General features: G+C 37.6%; 1 protein-coding gene across 1 annotated transcript; it reads right to left on the bottom strand.

The window, feature by feature from the left end:
* Positions 1-72: 72 nt before the first annotated feature.
* Positions 73-16300, bottom strand: dab1b (DAB adaptor protein 1b). The gene is made up of 12 exons (XM_016292195.1): positions 16193-16300; positions 14473-14604; positions 14268-14387; positions 11544-11582; positions 9481-9546; positions 8718-8777; positions 6899-6955; positions 5824-5923; positions 5163-5705; positions 4970-5079; positions 4771-4874; positions 73-422 (listed from the first exon to the last, which is right to left on the bottom strand). Exons 1-12 carry the CDS (start codon positions 16298-16300, stop codon positions 389-391), a joined length of 1473 nt encoding a protein of 490 aa, XP_016147681.1. The 3' UTR covers positions 73-388.
* Between the last annotated feature and the right edge of the window lie 3726 nt (positions 16301-20026).

Consider the following 20026-nt stretch of genomic DNA (forward strand, 5'->3'; position numbering starts at 1 on the left):
AAAGCAATGATTTTAACCAAAGTTTTTGGCTTCTCCAAATGTAGAATGAACTACACAGCTTCACAGTTGATCTTGTCCATTAGAAATGACAACAGAAATCAATCCCCAAGTCCATTAAATGCCCATCACAGTTAAACTTTAATTTCACTGGTCCAATTTCTCATACTGCGATGGTTTATTATTATTTTACAAAAATATTTCATTTCTGAAATAGTTTAGATAGTGGCTTCAGGTAGACAGCCAATTTTCAAGTCCATCGCAGACTAAAGGTGCACTTCATTTATTAAAATAGATTTTATTTTCTATCAGTTATTAGAGTTTGTAAAATGTCCCACAGAGCTCACACAGCTTTAGGTCCCATCTGTATCACTGTGATTTCTGGATTCTCTCAGTGCTCTTCTGTATGTTGAGGCTTATTCTTCCTAAGGATGAAATCATAAATACAGCTCATACATAAAGTTGAGAAATACTGAATTTCATGGACATGAGATAAAAGTGTGATGTCTGTCATAAGCCTAAATCATTAGCAACATCCGCCAGTTTTTCAGTAAATTACAGTAAAGTTTTTCCGCCAAGCTTCAGTAAATTACTGAGCAATGAGAACTCGATTTTGTCAAAAGATGTTAGTTTATTTATGCATTACCAAATTAATATGAGCTCAGCATTCGCCATTTTATGATATCACAACCCAAAATGTTTCTGAACACCTCCTGAACTGTAGGTCTATGAGACCGAACGATGACTGTCAATATGGTCTTACCGCAGCAGGTACCATTCTGCTATCGTCAATAATAAATATAAACAAAGTCAGATGATTAACTTTAAAGGAGACATATTATGCCCCTTTTTACAATATATAATATAAGTCTCTGGTGTCCCCAGAATGTGTCTGTGAAGTTTCAACTCAAAATTCTCCACAGATAATTTATTATATCATTTTGAAAATGCCTATTTTGAGTTTTTCGGGCCTGTCTCTTTAAATGCAAATGAGCTGCTGCTCCCCGCCCCCTTTTCCAGAATAGAGCTGCGCCATTACAGCTCGTACCTGCTAAAAACATCTGTTTTGGTTCTGATTATCATGTTTATCACGCTGATGTGTTTTAAACCATATGAGTTTAAACTTCTGATCTACGGTTTTCTGAGCGCACACATCCGAAGCACACGCACAGAAAGCGGCTGTCACAGCATGTGAGCACTAAACTATGTTCTCATTCACACACAAGTTTACGTTAAAAACACACATGAGTTACAAAAACAGTCGGTTATGTCTGTGAAGGTAAACAGCTGGGAAATAAATCTTATGTTTATTTTAGATCTGTGTGGCAGCAGCAATATACAGTAATTAAATCAATAAATCCACTGCTCTGTCGTCTCCTCTGAGGCTGGTACTCTAAATAGTGTTCTGTTCTCGTCTGTGCAGCCAAAGACAGAACATTAGCATGTTTTCCTCAAACTTTCACCATGGCATTAGAGCTGGTACACCGTTGTCGCTTGTGAAAACACAATGACGGTGCTGTGGGTGTATTACATTTACAGATTAAGGGGTGGTAATATTATAATGAGACCCCTTTGCCACGTCACCAAGTGAGCGAAATCAGATGCGCTCGTTTTCTCAGACGCTTGCAGAAAAAGGCTTACCAGAACAAAGTTACTGGGTTAATCTTTTTCACGTTTCCTTGGTTGGTAGATGCACCGGGGACCTGATTATAGCACTTCAAACCTGGAAAAGTCCGATTTTCATGATAAGTGCTGTGGGTGTATTACATTTACAGATTAAGAGGCGGTAATATTATAATGAGATCTTTGCCACGTCACCAAGTGAGCGAAATCAGATGCGCTCGTTTTCTCAGACGCTTGCAGAAAAAGGCTTACCAGAACAAAGTTACTGGGTTAATCTTTTTCACGTTTCCTTGATTAGTAGATGCACCGTGGACCTGATTATAGCACTTAAAAACTGAAAAAAAAAGTCAGATTTTCATGATATGTCACCTTTAAGGTTTTTTTCCCTGTATACAGCCAGATGAACCAACCACTTCCTCTTGCCTGGAACTCTCTGGGTGCTCTGGGTGACAAGTGATGGTTCTAGCTGGAGTATACGTATGCAATAGTATCTGCTATCCAATGTGACACATGCTGTTACAAAGCTGGTAATTTTTCTCATCAAAACACAGAAACAATTGAGTCGCAAAGGCTCAGTGTAGGTGTGTAGTGCTCAGACTGAGCACAAGGTGAGGGGATCAAATAAATTACTTGACCGATCGTATCAGGATTAAGTACCTTATGTAGAAAGGCCAGATTTGGCCAAAGGGAGACCCATGAAGAGGAGTTGGCTTTCCATATTAGTTTGTCCTCACTTACTGATAAAGAACATAATTCACCCACTCTTTTGGATACAGATAGCAAGAAGGAAACAAGGCTGAGAACAGGCTAAACCCAAAGTTGTATTGTGGTTGTGAATGGATACTAAATCTGGACTTCACCTTAGAGATGGTGTTAATGGCCATCAACAGCACTGTATCAGATGTAAGAGAAACGGGAACCAATGAGTGACAGTAGGGGTGTGGCTGAGTGGAGTCTGTAAAAGGCAATGAGTGTGGAGAAAATGGGTCAATTTTCTGATAACTAATAGCTGTTTCCAATCTTAGTAACAAGAGAATATAACCCAACGGGAGAACGGAGCAAGCCCAATTCAGTGTTCTGATCTGCTGAGACACTGATTTAATTGTGCCTTGTACAGTTTTTCCTTTGGGTTCAAAAAAGGAATGTAGAATTTCTTTCATCACCTCCGACCTCTCTGTCTCACAACTTAGACCAGGGTTCCTCAAATCTGGACCTGCGGGCCACTGCCCTGCATAGATTACCTCAAACCTTGATCAAATTCACTTACCTGTGATTTTCTAGGGATCCTGAAGACCATGAGGAGCTTGCTCAGGTGTGTTTGATTAAGGCTGGAGCTAAACACTGCAGGGCATTGGAAAGCTTTGAGGAATCCTGATTTAGACCTTGCTACAATGCTGTAACATGGGGAGATAGGTTCATTGCTATGGAGTCCTCACCCCTTGCTGAGATGGTTAAAATTGTACCCAGTCTCCACCAAACACAACAGGCACTTATAGACTTGAGGATGGAGCAATAAGAGCACTGTTGCCTGCTCCTAAGGGCCAGGAGGGCTGGGCTCCGGACACAGTGTTCATTGTTCCTCATGGGTCACTCACCAAGATGTGCCCACAGGATGAACCGGAGACATGCATGAACCTGTTTGAAGAGACGGCGGAGGCAAGTCGCTCCCTCTGGTCAAGCAGCAGCCCAAGAGCTACCTGTGCAGAACCTCCTGGCTTAAAGGGGTCATCGGATGCAAAATTCACTTTTACATGTTGTTTGAACTGAAATGTGTGTTGGCAGTGTGTGTACACAACCACCCTATAATGATAAAAATCCACCTAGTGCTTTTTTAAAAATCTCAATATATCCAAACCCCTTTCTCATATTGAGCCGATCTCAGATTCTTGGCAGAATGACGTAGTTCTACACAGGCCCCTCCCACGATTGTTGATTGACAGTGGCATCAGTCTTTGGTTTTATCACAGCTGAGTGAGCTGTCATCAGTCTGCCATTTTTTCGACGCCGGAGCGAGTGTAGACAAGAATGGCTCCTAAGTGATTGATGTGTTTTGTTGTTGAATGTAATAATGAACATAGCAGTCGTCATTTACTCCCGACATCTGAGCCGCTGAAGACGTTGTGGATTACTTTTGTTTTTGAAGGGAATGCTCCCCTGATCTACCTAAATGCGTCTATGTTGTGCGAATCATTTGTGATCCAGCTTCACCTACAAAAGTGAGTATAAGGGTTTTTTATGAATCTTTGCAAATCGCCTTTCATAATAATGTGCTAGTTAGCAAGTTTCACAATGAATGAGGCTAAAGTTTACCGTGTTTCAGAGAGCGGCTCGGAAAAGACAGGCGGGGTGAGCAGAGCTCATTTGCATTTAAAGTAACATGCAACAAAATGACTTGCTGTAAACAGAGCTGTTTTTGACAGGGTAAAGGGGCGTTGTTTTACACTACCATTTAGAAATGTTAACCAAACATCAAAAGATGTTATAGACTTTTCATTAAGACCCTAAAGAATTATATCAAACTGTGGAAAATGGGCATCCGATGACCCCTTTAAGACGACGTTAAGCAGGTCATCCTGCAGCAGATCAACCACACCCCGAGACGGCATTTCTAGCCAGTCAAGCTGGGGGACAGAAGTTAGCCATTTATAATGGCCTAGCAGCTCAATATCAAGGGAGCTATCAGTTTGGTGGTCCTGGAGCAGTTCATTGCTCAGTTTCCTAAAGGAATGGGACAAATGGCTGGAACCTCTATTACTTAGGGTGCGGTAGATCCTGCAAGCCTCCGATGGGTTTTCCCAACTTTGGGATTATTCCAGGTTTCACTGATGAATGATCTTTAGCAACAAGAACAGAGAAAGGAAAATAGGAGTTGGGAAACTCCAGCCTACACTTGTACTACTGCTGCAGTCGAAGTCTTAGCATGTGACATACAACATATGGTGTGATGTAGAATAGGTCCCAGTCTTGCTCCTGGAGGCCAGTGTCCTGCAGAGTTTAGCTCCAACCTGCCCCAACAGACTTACTGTACTTGGTAGTGTGTTTAATTAGGATTGAAGCTAAACTCTGCAAGAGAGTGGCCCTCCAGGAGCAGAACTGGAAACCCCTGATATACAATCTTGAAGAAGAAAGTCAGAAAGAGAGAAAACCAACCCAGAAGACATCTCTCTTTGGACAGCCAGCTGTGAAAAGTCTGGAAGGTTTATCTGAGCATCTGGTGGTATCTCATCAGTGTTGAGAGTCTGAGCACATGCCTCCTGTAAAACAGAGAATGGGATTATTGGTGAAAAACTGAAACAGACTTTAGCAATAGACAAATCACATCCAAACAGCTATGACACACAACCATTACCGAAGCTTCTGGCACATTGACTAAGCTGTCTTTTGCAGTCAGGAGCGATGGCTCTATTGAGGGGGCAGTTGCTGGGGACATGGTTTCCTGCTCCAGACCAGGAGTAACACCTGTGGAAAGGGAATCAAATGGATGGGAATGATGCTTGTCATATGATAACCCTCAATCTTTTGTCGTAGTGTTTTAAACTCACAAGAATCAGTTGGGGATGGTGATATTGACGACTCTGAAGTCAATCTCAACTGTGAAAGATCAAGCTCACCACAACAGTCCATTTCCTGTTTCCCAGAGGACTGTGCAACGTCATGTTTGCTTGTGTAAATGTGAACAGCTATTGTTTCCTCCTGGGGGTCCTTGTTTAGGGCGTCCTTAGATCCACTTTCCTGTAGGGTAGATTCTACACAGTGCTGAGGGCTCATTATGTTTGACGAAGTCTCGGGAGGTTCACAGGAGTGCGGGCGCATGGCAGCTATGGGAACCAGACCTTGAAGCACTGCGGCTGGAATCGGATGCGCCCCCATGCCAACTGTCTGGGCTGGTACAAACGCCCATTGCTGCTGGCCCGTGGCTGGAGAGTGGAAAAGATTAGCCTGACCCCAAATCACAGGCTGGCCTCCAGGGAGCATCTGGGCCACCTGCAATGGTCCCTGAACCCCGAAGACCATTGGAGCGGCTTGGGTAGCAAATGACCGTTGGGTCCAGTGAGCAGCCTGGATAGCACCCATGGTCGTATAGCCTGAGAAACGGCAAAACATGTTGAGAATAAGTTTTATTAATAGCATTCATTTTAAAAATGACGTAAAAATCAGAACTTTGATTAAAAGATAAACTCTCAGGCAGTTGCTGTGTGTTACCTGAGGGCACAGCCGGTGGGCTAAAATGAGTGAAGAGTTCGGGACGGTGCTGATGTCGCCTTCCTCCAGGATCCAGTGTGGTAGCAGGCGACGCTGGCATCTGTGATGACATGGATGTCATTTTGGATATGAGATTGTATACAATGGTATCAAAATAAAAATTAGAGATGCACCGTTTGACCGGACATAAATTGGACCCAGCTTCGGATGGTTTTTGTTTTTTTCAAATTGCTAAGGATATTTTTGGTTTAAGGCCAGTTCGGCCTGTAGTAGAGCAGATAATCAACAAATAAATTTGCTTTAAAACAATTATTGGATTCAGCCTTTTTGCATAAAAAAAATCAACAAACAGAATCAGCCACACACACACACACACACACACACTCACACAGCTATCCTTGTGGGGACTCTCCATAGGCGTAATGGTTTTTCTACTGTACAGACCGTATATTCTATTGCCCTTCACCAACCCTACTCCTAAACCTACCCCTTACAGGAAACTTTGTGCTATTTCAGATTTTCAATACACTCCATTCTGTATGATTTATAAGCTTTTGTACCCGTGGGGACCACAATTTAGGTCCCCACCGTGACACAAGTCTCCATGAGTCTGTGTGTAGTCAATTTTAAGTCCCCACCAGGTTATATAAACCAGTACACACACACTCACACACACACACACACACATACTTGTATTTGTGGTTTATGGGGACTCTCCATAGGTGTAATGGTTTTTATACTGTACAGACCGTATATTCTATTGCCCTACACCAACCCTACCCCTAAACCTACCCCTCACAGGAGACTGCTGGCAATTTTTCAATTTCATAAAACACTGTTTTGTATGTTTTTTAAGCCTTTTGTTTTATGGGGACACAGGACACACACACACACACACACTCACTCACTCGCTCACTCGCACACACAGGTACACTGTTTTATATATATATTGTATATATCTCAGGTCTTTTAAACTAAACCTAAGTTGGGTAATATTAAAATATGTAATTTAAATGGTTTGCATTAAAAGTGAGACTAAGCACATGGGTGATTGTTCATCTTGAGGTTTACTTACAGAAAGGATGTCTGGGGGGGTTGCCATGTCACCGAAAAGATCAAACTGGTTTATATTCTGCAAGACAGTCAGGGAGGAAGATTAAGGAGATATAATGCCATACTGGAAGACAACACAGATTATCTGAACAAGATCAGTGATAGTTTTTCTCAGTGTTCACTGAGCAAAGCAGCCAAATCACAGTGAAATACATTATTGATCATTCAGTGGACCTAACAATGAAATAATGCTTCAATAGACAGTACTTGGCTACTACACATGCTATAGTGGTTATCAGATGAAGACATAATGACATATCAATGACGCTAACAAGTGAAGGGAATCAGGCGACAAACATTAATAAAACAAAACAAAAGGTACAAGCAGTGACGTGGATGATAAGTAAAATATATGACCATTTATCCAGAACCCAATGCGTATGCAAAACAAAAAGAAAGCCAACACAACAGTCGTGTTCTATAGCAAATCTAACAAATCACACCATAAGACTCAGGTGTTCATAGATTCGGGCAAAATCAATGTTTGGCAGGTGTGAGCAAACATTGCAGCAGGGAGACTGATATTTATGTGAGTAAAGCTCCAAGCACTCGATAGGCTCCGACTGAATGAACAGACAAGCAATAACACTCTGTGAAATGGACTGATAACAATCATTTAACATGGATTCATTCTGGTGAATGCAATGCTGTGTTTTGACTTCTAGGTCTGTCTGGCATTTTTCAATAAATGCTGATCTTCAAGGTTTTTTTTTTTTTGATAGGTTGTTGTTATAAATAATAAGCTCTGGAAATTTTAGGTAGACATCACTCTGAAAATGTCCACCATAATGGTGTTTTCAAGCCAATCTTTATGTATTTTGGTTAAATAAATAAATAAATGTCCTTGTCATTAATGCATTGCAATAGTCGCATTAACTTTTTCTAAACCCATGCAGTACATTCATACTAGAGGTGAACTCCCACACCAAATCTCTGTTTGATTTCCCCCTCATTCATCTCCCTTGTATAATGTCACATAATACTGAAAGATTTATAACATGGACAACAACAAAGCAATACTTTCAGTACATTGATCGCTTTCAATTTGCTTTAGGATTCAAAAAACTTTACATTTTCTAAATCAAGACAGGGGAAGAACATTGAGAGGTTTGTTTGAGGGAAGGTTGGGCGAAGGTTCGAGACGTGAGAGAACCTACAGTCATAAATGGTTTTTGTTTTTTTCAAATTGCTAAGGATATTTTTGGTTTAAGGCCAGTTCGGCCTGTAGTAGAGCAGATAATCAACAAATAAATTTGCTTTAAAACAATTATTGGATTCAGCCTTTTTGCATAAAAAAAATCAACAAACAGAATCAGCCACACACACACACACACACACACACTCACACAGCTATCCTTGTGGGGACTCTCCATAGATTTTAGGTAGACATCACTCTGAAAATGTCCACCATAATGGTGTTTTCAAGCCAATCTTTATGTATTTTGGTTAAATAAATAAATAAATGTCCTTGTCATTAATGCATTGCAATAGTCGCATTAACTTTTTCTAAACCCATGCAGTACATTCATACTAGAGGTGAACTCCCACACCAAATCTCTGTTTGATTTCCCCCTCATTCATCTCCCTTGTATAATGTCACATAATACTGAAAGATTTATAACATGGACAACAACAAAGCAATACTTTCAGTACATTGATCGCTTTCAATTTGCTTTAGGATTCAAAAAACTTTACATTTTCTAAATCAAGACAGGGGAAGAACATTGAGAGGTTTGTTTGAGGGAAGGTTGGGCGAAGGTTCGAGACGTGAGAGAACCTACAGTCATAAGATGGTGATTTGGAACGTCATAGATCCCGTCTTTCTGCTGACTTGTGGGGACCTAAAAATTATAGCAAGTTAAGATCACAAGACTACTGCTATGCTTTAATAATGTGTGAGCCTGCAGCACAAAAGCAGTGTTAAGTCGCTGGGGGATATTTGTAGCAATAGCCAACAATACATTGTATGGGTCACAATTATACATTTCTCTTTTATGACAAAAATCATTAGGATATTAAGTAAAGATCATGTTCCATAAGTATATTTTGTAAATTTCCTACTGTATATATATAAAAACTTAATTTTTGATGAGTAATATGCATTGCTAAGAACTTCATTTGGACAACTTTAAAGATGATTTTCTCAATATTTAGATTTTTTTGCACCCTCAGATTCCAGATTTTCAAATAGTTGTATCTCGGCCAAATATTGTCCTCTCCTAACAAACCATACATCAATGGAAAGCTTATTTATTCAGCTTTCAGCTGATGTATAAATCTCAGTTTCGGAAAAATGGACCCTTATGACTGGTTTTGTGCTCCATGGTCACATATGTCATTCTATGTGCACTGCATGATAGATATATATATATATATATATGTTGTAGGTATTTATATCTGCTTGAGTATTTTTAAGCTCACAGAGAACTGCATGTTTAATTTGGGGAGATAATATTATAAGACAACTATTTTTAGATTGCACTTTCTTTCTGATATTGTAACTGTAGAGATGTGGGCGAAGAGGGGAGTGGCTTAAGCAAGTACCTGGTAAACGCTCTCCTCTGATTGGTGGCCACGGAGGGGCTCGTGTCCGGCTTCAAATACAATGTACTACAAGGAGTTGGGAAAGAAAATGAGAAGGGCCCCGTACGGAACAAATCAGACAGCGGCAACACTAAGAACATTCAATGCTGAATATTGTGTATCTTTATTTAGAACAGTGAGAACTCTAGATTGACCCTTTTTGTTTCCACGGGATAGAAAATCAGCAATGATATCTCATTCATTTCTCAGTTGTTTGTTGATTTAATGGAAAGTTAATTTTACTCTTAGGTTCGGTGCTTCTCACCAAAAAAAAAAGAGACCTCAGTTATCTCACAAAAGTGAGATATAATTTCAGAAGAGATGCTCAAGATGCCAAACCCTGCTATTAAAAGTCTCTGTATGAATCAATATTTCCTAAAATCAAATGATCAGAGATATGATTTTCAAATATACTGTATATTTGTGTCTCTATACTCTACTAATATGTATATTTTTACTTCTCAAAATTTGGGGAGCAAAATTTGCTGCTGTTCAAAGGTTTGGGGTCAGTAAGAATTTGAAAGTTTTTAATAAAGCATATTATGCTTATCAAGGTTGCATTTATTTGATTAAAAAAATACAGTAATATCAGTAACATTTGAGAAATATTATTAGAATTTAAAATAACAATTTCTATTGTAATACTTCTAAATGATAAAAAAATTTAAAAAGAACAGGATTTATTCAAAGTAGAAATATTTTGTGACAATATACAATACAATTTAAATGTTTGGGGTCAGAACATTTGTTTTTAAGAAATTAATACTTTTATATTTAACAAAGATATGTTAAATTGATGCTTTTTTAAGTAATAGTAAAGACTTATATTCTTACAAAACATTTATATTTTTAATAAATACTGTTCTTTTTAACCTTTTATTTATCAAATAATCCTGAGCAAACATCACAGGTTCCAAAAACATATTAAGCAGCACAACTGTTTCCAACACTATTAATAAATCAGCATATTAGAATGATTTCTGAAGGATCACGTGACAGTAATGATGCTGAAAATTCAGCTTTGCATCACAGAAATAAATTGCGTTTTAAAATTATGCAAATAGAAAACAGTTGTTTTAAATTGTTAGAATATTATGATTTTTACTGTATTTTGGATCAAATAAATGCAGCCTGGATAAGCACAAGACACTTAAAAAAAAAAAAATCATATTGATCCCAAAATTTGAACGGTAGTGTACATATGAGTATAAGCTGATACAGAGCTGAGAACTCCATTAATGCTGCCCACACATAATTTAAGCCCTGATCACAACAATTAACGGTGACAAAAGCCTGAAACTGCAGGCAAAGCATGGCCTGTTCACATCAGTAATTATTGCTAAGTGTGAATTTTCACAGATGCGATCTGTGAGAAGCGCCAATGCATTGCTTATGCCCAAGGTTAAATATCTAGACCTGTCTGTGATCCAAGTCCTGCGGTGTGAAATGAGTTTTGGCTGGAATTGACATTGCAATGACAGACTATTGTGTAAATGCGAAAAGAACAGCAATCCAACCACTTTTAAAGTCACATGGTCATATGGCCGGCATATGCCTCATGAGCTAGAAAATCTGATAATGTAATAAAAATTACATTTATAAGAATACAGTACTAAAATGACTATTTCAACAGATAAAAACATGTTTTTTACATCTCAAACTGGTCCAACAGCTTCAAAACTACTAAACCAAGCTACCTAACCGAGCTTCCATCATAGGGATTCTGGTTGGAGATGAATCTAGATGTGAAACTGATGGTTAAAGTTGTCTGTATTCAGTGTGAGCGAGAGAGCACTGGGTTCAACATATCAGAGAACATGCAGTACAGTAGGGCTGTTTATGACTCTCCAACGAAACATAATATAGACAGAACCACAAAACATGACTGCAGATCAGTACACTGGCAGTGACTGAACGCTTAACAGAAGTTCTGTGCACATCGACTGCAAAAAATATTTAATTGGAGGAGACTAAATGATCATAAAATCAAATGTCAGTTCTTCATAAAATCAGGTTAAGCTCACCTGATACACTGGATCATCAATCTCATCCTCCAGAATCGTCTTTGTCAGCCATTAAGAAAAACAGATGAAATTAGAGCAAACCAAAAGAAATATAAAAACCGAGAATCATCGGAAATGAGCAACTCTTATGTCTGAAAACAGAAAAGAGGACAATGATGTCAAGCAAAGATATACGTGAAGTATCCCATTCATGTACTTTTCGGTTGTTACTACAACTATGAAACTAAAAGCTACTGAGCAGCTAACAGATGCACAGCTTTGAATAATATTACTATATAAAACAAAAAGGAAAATTACCTAGGCTAACACATTTGAAATTTTGACTCAGTATCCATGATATTAACACATTTTAAACCATCAATTATAAAAGTCTTTGATGCAAACTTTTACATACGGACAAGTTACCATGATATCACCACCAAATATAACTAATAGTGTCTATTTTAAAACACACACTCATTGCAAAATGTTTAACAGATGCATCATTTATGGTAAGTTAGAACAGCGAGAACTGCAACCGGTGACAAACAATAACAATAGAGTGAAATAATAATCTACTAACTACGACCAATTATCTGGCCCTCAAATGTTTACAAATATAACTATTGGCAGCAGCTATGTGCAAATGCTGACAGATTCTATTCATGCTACTGTATGTGAAAATAGCGATCGATTATATGTACACTATGTTAAATGGCAGTGTTTTCTTTGCAATACGTGTAAATAGTAATTAGATGCTATTTATTCTGCAAATAGCGGCAGATATCTACACCTCAGTATTATAGTACATTAAAAAACATGTGACTTTGTGAAACAGACTGTCCTTATCTAAAATGATTATAACCTAATATTAATGCTACAAAGGTAAAAAAAAAAAATAGTCTATTATATATATAGTCTATATTCTATTTCATCTTTTCACATTCGTCTTGAGTCAGGATAGTCCAGTTGAGAGAGGCTCAATAAGTTTTACAACAATTGTGGCAAAGGATTACATTATCAGTGATCATTTCTGTTTCATTCCAGAGATTTATATGCCATTTCTGGCACACGGTCGGGCAGGACACATATGTGAGCCTGGAGCACAAAAGCAGTGTTAAGTCGCTGGGGGATATTTGTAGCAATAGCCAACAATACATTGTATGCCTCAAAATTATAGATTTTTCTTTTATGCCAAAAATCATTAGGATATTAAGTAAAGATCATGTTCCATGAAGATATTTTGTAAATGTCCTACCGTAAATATATCAAAACTTAATTTTTGATTAGTAATATGCATTGCTAAGAACTTAATTTGAACAACTTTAAAGACGATTTTCTCAATATTTTGATTTTTTTTTTTGCACCCTCAGATTCCAGATTTTCAGGATTTGTCCTATCCTAACAAACTATACATAAACGGAAAGCGTATTTATTCAGCTTTCAGTTCATGTATAAATCTCAATTTTGGAAAATTGACCCTTATGACTGGTTTTGAGGTCCAGGGTCCCATATGAGCACCAGAAACGCATGCAGAATTTGACCCTAAAGAGTCACTGGCAATTTATTTGTTTGAAGAAAGTCTTGCCCTTGTTTGGCTCTTACCTGATAGACGGCTTGTTCGCAGTGCTTGTCCTTCACAGCCTTTTTCGGTGACTCCTCCCTCTGTTTGATGTCATAGACGAGGGTGAAAAGGTCACGCAGGTCCAGTATGACTGGCTCTGCCTACGAGAGGACAACTGAGGTTATAGCTTTTAACTGGCATGAGAACAGTCTGAATTCAGCAATATTAAGAGCTATGAACACTAACCGAATGGCTGGTCTTGATTGCAACAAATTTATGGTTGCCTTTTTCCCCGCAGACGTAGCCGAAGGCACGATGGTCCCTTGTGTCTTTGGCAATGTAGGAGATTTCATGCACAGCGTGGTGATGCTGTAAGACCTGAGGATCACATCGTTATGTCAAAAACAGTGACTAGAAGAAGAAACATTTTCATACTATACCCTTTTTTTCAAGAAGTGTGCTTATATTTGAATTTTGGACAGTGTCTGCTTACATCCTTATTGGCAAAACTGCAACAATTAGAGAGAAACAATCAGTTACCAAACGAGTGTAATTAAACTGAAAGGTGATGTAACACCGTTACACCACCATTGCTTTTTTTGAGTGAGTTACAGGCATAGCATAACATAAAACAACTTTTTCAAGTAGTTAAATTAAGAGGGTGTCTACAATAAAACTGAAAACTTTTTTATGCATTTTGGCCATTCATTTTCACAACTACTGGCATTTTTAGCATTGTATGCCTCAAAATTATAGATTTTTCTTTTATGCCAAAAATCATTAGGATATTAAGTAAAGATCATGTTCCATGAAGATATTTTGTAAATGTCCTACCGTAAATATATCAAAACTTAATTTTTGATTAGTAATATGCATTGCTAAGAACTTAATTTGAACAACTTTAAAGACGATTTTCTCAATATTTTGATTTTTTTTTTTGCACCCTCAGATTCCAGATTTTCAGGATTTGTCCTATCCTAACAAACTATACATAAACGGAAAGCGTATTTATTCAGCTTTCAGTTCATGTATAAATCTCAATTTTGGAAAATTGACCCTTATGACTGGTTTTGAGGTCCAGGGTCCCATATGAGCACCAGAAACGCATGCAGAATTTGACCCTAAAGAGTCACTGGCAATTTATTTGTTTGAAGAAAGTCTTGCCCTTGTTTGGCTCTTACCTGATAGACGGCTTGTTCGCAGTGCTTGTCCTTCACAGCCTTTTTCGGTGACTCCTCCCTCTGTTTGATGTCATAGACGAGGGTGAAAAGGTCACGCAGGTCCAGTATGACTGGCTCTGCCTACGAGAGGACAACTGAGGTTATAGCTTTTAACTGGCATGAGAACAGTCTGAATTCAGCAATATTAAGAGCTATGAACACTAACCGAATGGCTGGTCTTGATTGCAACAAATTTATGGTTGCCTTTTTCCCCGCAGACGTAGCCGAAGGCACGATGGTCCCTTGTGTCTTTGGCAATGTAGGAGATTTCATGCACAGCGTGGTGATGCTGTAAGACCTGAGGATCACATCGTTATGTCAAAAACAGTGACTAGAAGAAGAAACATTTTCATACTATACCCTTTTTTTCAAGAAGTGTGCTTATATTTGAATTTTGGACAGTGTCTGCTTACATCCTTATTGGCAAAACTGCAACAATTAGAGAGAAACAATCAGTTACCAAACGAGTGTAATTAAACTGAAAGGTGATGTAACACCGTTACACCACCATTGCTTTTTTTGAGTGAGTTACAGGCATAGCATAACATAAAACAACTTTTTCAAGTAGTTAAATTAAGAGGGTGTCTACAATAAAACTGAAAACTTTTTTATGCATTTTGGCCATTCATTTTCACAACTACTGGCATTTTTAGCACAATTGTTGTCATGTCAATGTACCCTAACATCTTTTGCTGGTGCTGCTGGGCTTTTTAAAAATGACATAAATGTTAAGACGAAACATTCTTAAAGTAATGATGTCTATGGACGATTCTTATAACATTTGATATACGTTCTCATAATGCTGAGAGAGAAAAAAAAGGTTCTTAGAACAACGTTCTTTAATGCTATTTTTATTTGATGGATGTTCCTATAACGTTGAGAGAAATCGTTAGCACATAAAAAATAAATGTTACACTCTGGGTGAAACAATAAGGTTAGTAGAATGCTGTAAGAAACATTTTAGTAACCTTTAAATAACGTTCTAATTACAATAAGAAAACTGGACATTTTAACGTTCTGAGAATATTAAAAATCATGAAGAAGAGCTGCTGTGCTGTAGCGTCAAATGTTTGGCATGTCTAGAACAATTCTTACAAGTACAACACGACGTAGCTGGGCGCCGCGGACAGACGCCGCCGGTGTGCCTACACTCATAGAAAATAATGTATTTTAATTTTAAAGACGTGGCACGATGCTGCGCTTCTCGTCCGGTGCGCGACCGCCTGAAACGCTGTTTTTTTTCACCTCTGTGCACAAACGTCTTTGTTTGGGTTTCCGAAAGCGGATGATGTCAGGAAACAGTGGTTGCAATTTACTTTTTTAACTCTGTTCCTGAGCATTATAACCCCAATTTGCTATTGTGTGCTGCGCATTTTACTGAGGACAGCTTCCACAACACGAGGGGGGACAGTGCAGGATTCGCCAAAAGCTTTTGTTGAAAGACGGAGCAAGGGGCGGGGCAGTACTGAAACACCGTCTAAGCTGTTCGCCAATCACAACGCACTGGGACAGCTAACCAATCACAACACATTTTGTTTTTCGAAAGGTGGACCTTCATCAAAGCCGGAGCTAAGCGAGCCGTTTGTGCCAGGCTGGGGAGAAAGTTATTTTAATAATGTAAATTATGTGAAAAGAATGTGTTTTTCGAACCACCGAGCATGAGAGCATGTTCTAGCACACCCCCAAAACAAAACCAAGACTTTGTAAAAGAGCATAATAGGACCCCTTTAAATATCCTAATCACGACAAGAAAATGTGCGCATTTGAACATTTTGGCAACATTTAAATGTTTTCCAATCAGAGCAGTGTTTCACTGCACAAAGAAGATCCCAGTTAAACAGATTTAGGGTTTACACTAATAAAACTAGAATGCAGAATACACTTACCCCTGATCTCTCATCATAAATCTTGATTCCACCAAAAGACACAGTCAAGAAAATCCTCTGTTTGTGGTTCCCTTTTGACCGCGCTGAAGCAGCAATGCCCTGTAGCATACACAGAGAAGAAATGAGGGAGAGAAGAATTAAAAGCAAGCATGGATGGAAACGTCTGCAGTAAAGGATCCTAATCACGACAAGAAAATGTGCGCATTTGAACATTTTTGGCAACATTTAAATGTTTTCCAATCAGAGCCGTGTTTCACTGCACAACGAAGATCCCAGTTAAACAGATTTAGGGTTTACACTAATACAACTAGAATGCAGAATACACTTACCCCTGATCTCTCATCATAAATCTTGATTCCACCAAAAGACACAGTCAAGAAAATCCTCTGTTTGTGGTTCCCTTTTGACCGCGCTGAAGCAGCAATGCCCTGTAGCATACACAGAGAAGAAATGAGGGAGAGAAGAATTAAAAGCAAGCATGGATGGAAACGTCTGCAGTAAAGGTACATTTTCACTATAATATGTTGGCATTGTTTGCATAGAGGATGTTTGCACAGCTGTTCTCATTTGTAAGGCCACTTGTGATACTCTTTAGCACTTCTAAATGTGAAAGATGTGTCTAGTTTTGATAATTTTCTCAGACTTCTGAAGACAAAAAAGAATGCTGAGTCAAGTCTTTCTCATTTTCTTAGCCTTTTGTTCTATGATGAAATTCTAAGCATGGTCACTTGAAGCAGGTTTGTAAACTTAACATCTTTCTCAAGGCAATACTGAATATCTTAACTACAATATACACATGCAATGCATTCGGAAAGTGTTCAGACCCCTTAATGAATGTATTTATTTTTTGCTACATGAAACAAATAAAGGAGGCTGAATGCTTTCTGAATGCACTGTGGGTGGCTTCCAATACCAGTGGTCTTGCTTACTCTTAATGAGTTGTCAAATCCTATTTCTACACTGAAATGCAAGACATTCAATATTAGAAATCCATGGCTTTGTAATTCATGGAAACCATCCCTCTTTCAACCAAAACAAGATAAAACCGCACTGAAGAATTAAAAATGAAAATCAATCTGGCGATCTGAAACTACATTTACTGTACATGAAATTTTGAAACATATGTATTTTGTCCCATGTGTTGTCACAATAACAAACTTCTAGCTGAAATGTTCGATTCCACATTAAAACTAATTTTTTGTAACTAATGGACTTGTTTTGTTTGCATAACTGCTTCATTTAACCATTTTAAAGTGAAAAATACTAATAAATAATACATTAAAACAATAACATGTACCGTTCAAGTAAGCAATTGCATATTAAAGCTACTAAATCCAGACAAAAGCAGTAAGCGATTTTATCTTTTATTATTAATGATATAGATATCAGCAGGGAGTAGAAAACATGCTTCACAACTAAACTGCAAATACGATTCTTACAGTGAACACTGAATAATTCTCACTTCCTTTAAACTCACTTGAGTTGATGTTTCTCTAATAAAAATAAGATTAAGAATCTTATCCCATGTTAAATAAGTAATCGACTGATTATTTGTGTTATCTAGGTAACATTTTAGATTAGGGAACACTATTCACTATTAACTAGTAGCTTATTGTTTATTGCATATTGACTGTTTATTAGTACTTGTAAAGCACATATTAATATCTTATTCTGCATGACCATATTCTAGAATATATGAAGAATTTATTTGCAAAAATAGATAACTTTTAAAAAATTTATTTAAAAAAAAAAGTTTTTTTTTATGTTTATCCTAATGATGTTTGGCATAAAAGAAAAATCAATAATTTTGACCCATACAATATATTGTTGGCTATTGCTACAAATAGCAGCACTGAAACTAAAACGCATCAGTTAAACATGAGATAAAACGTACAGGTGAATGTCATGAAGAAACGGCCAGTCATATCTCTGCTATGAATAAAAACAGCAAATGTAGCTTATTTTAGACCCATTAAGATCTTTATGTTGTTTTCTAACAAGAAATGATTTAAGCCTGTGTTTCATTATAAAGCTTTGACTGTGTTCTGGTTTGAAAACTGAAATTGCTCTGCTGAAAGCCACTGCTTCACTCAATATTTTTGGTCTATTCTCAGATGACAGCGTAAGCCTTCTGGATGTGTTGAAATGAAAGTAGCTCAGTGAATCTCCTCGAGGAGCATGTGTGAGCCAGCAAATGTTCAGCAGCTCTGTGAGAGCAGGACAGATGGCAGCATATGGGGAGGAGGACGAGCGTCTCCCGACGCATCAATCTGTCAAGAGCCTGTTCAGATTTTGGAGACCTGACACAGAAACTCATTGACCTTTCAACCCCGAGAGACAAATGACCAGATACACCTCATATTTAATGCAGAACAGACAGTATGGTTTATTACGACTCAGACAGCAGAAACTTTGTCAAAATCAATGTTTTAGTCTTTGAGAAATTATGTTTTTAAACTGACACTAAAAAACTGAACTAGTAGAAAAAAAGAAGAAAAAAAGAAAAAGACACACAATACATAGTTATAGGAGTTATAGCAATTTCTAATGTCTGATGTATTTTGCTGCTTACACACATTTTCAAAACTTCAGATCCGAGAATTGCACACACACACACAATGCAAAATGCCTCACATCTCTTGCAAAATGAAGCACTGCATTAAAAAAAAATCACATCTCAAAAGCAAACATTTGCAAACACCTCTGCCATAATATTAAATCCTCTTAGATTTGTGTGTGTTACATAGAGAATTGTGTGTTGTGTGTTTTGCAAAAGTCAAAGGCTGAGAATTAGCGTATGGTTTTGGTGTGTGCTTCTGCTGTTTGAGTGCCAGCTTTCAGAAACTGTGTGACAAGGACAGATTTTGTGTGTAAGCAGCTGAAAAAAAAAACGTAATACAGCTTTGTGAGTCTGAGATGAATTCTATAGGAACATTAATGTTAATCAAAATTAGCCATTATACCACTAATTGTAACACGGGAAGAAGGAATGCAGGAGAAGATGAGGATCTAAGTGTAAGGGCTTTATTAAAAGTCCAAATGAAACACGGAGAACAGGAAGGCAGATGAAACTAGCAGCAAACATTGATTGAAAGGAGCTAACAAGCTTAACAAGATAACAACACACACCTGGGGAGACTAATCAAGGGGGAACCAATGAAAAAACGGACAACAAACTGACTACAAAAGACACAGGAAACGACATTAAAGTCCAGCACATGTAACACTAATGCAGTCATTGATCTTGCAGGCAAAGATCAATCAGTCAATCAATAAATGGGAGATTCTGATTTAATAAAAGGAGGACATCTGCTCAGGATGAAGAGGTCACCAACTGACCATGGACTGGTGGTTGAATAAATAAATATTAATTGGTTCCATAAATAAATATTCATTCATGATATCCACTAACTGGTGCCCTTTGCTTTATTAATTATTTCTATAGATTTATAATATATTTAATTTCTATAGTTTTTCATTTGTTTATATTTATTTATAAAGTGATTTACAGAAAACACACAAATGTCTTGTAATAATATAAACCGTAAAATAAAAGAATAGAATCAAATAGAATAATTGTATGTATTTTCTTTGCATGGAAAAGAGCAGCGTGAATATTCTGCCCAATATCTTGTTTTGTGGTTGTGATTTACAGGGAGCTTTGGATACAGTTTGTTAAAATAATAACTATATTTTATTTTTGTATTATATAAATTAGATACCTTTTTAAAAGGACATATACCGTATGTATATGTGTATGTGAAAATCATCTGCTTTTTTGTACGGTGCATCAATTTATGATGACATCAAAAATGACATTTTTCACTCATTTTT

Source organism: Sinocyclocheilus grahami, unplaced genomic scaffold, assembly GCF_001515645.1.
Source record: "Sinocyclocheilus grahami isolate Dianchi unplaced genomic scaffold, SAMN03320097.WGS_v1.1 scaffold281.1, whole genome shotgun sequence".
Taxonomy (NCBI): domain Eukaryota; kingdom Metazoa; phylum Chordata; class Actinopteri; order Cypriniformes; family Cyprinidae; genus Sinocyclocheilus; species Sinocyclocheilus grahami.

Coding starts and splice junctions, on each gene's coding strand:
- dab1b (XM_016292195.1), bottom strand. CDS start 16,300: ATGCTACAGGGCATTGCTGCTTCAGCGCGGTCAAAAGGGAACCACAAA. Junction 4,875..4,969: donor TCAATGTGCCAGAAGCTTCG/GTAATGGTTGTG, acceptor TCTGTTTTACAG/GAGGCATGTGCTCAGACTCT. Junction 423..4,770: donor CAAAGAGAGATGTCTTCTGG/GTTGGTTTTCTC, acceptor TTTCATCCTTAG/GAAGAATAAGCCTCAACATA.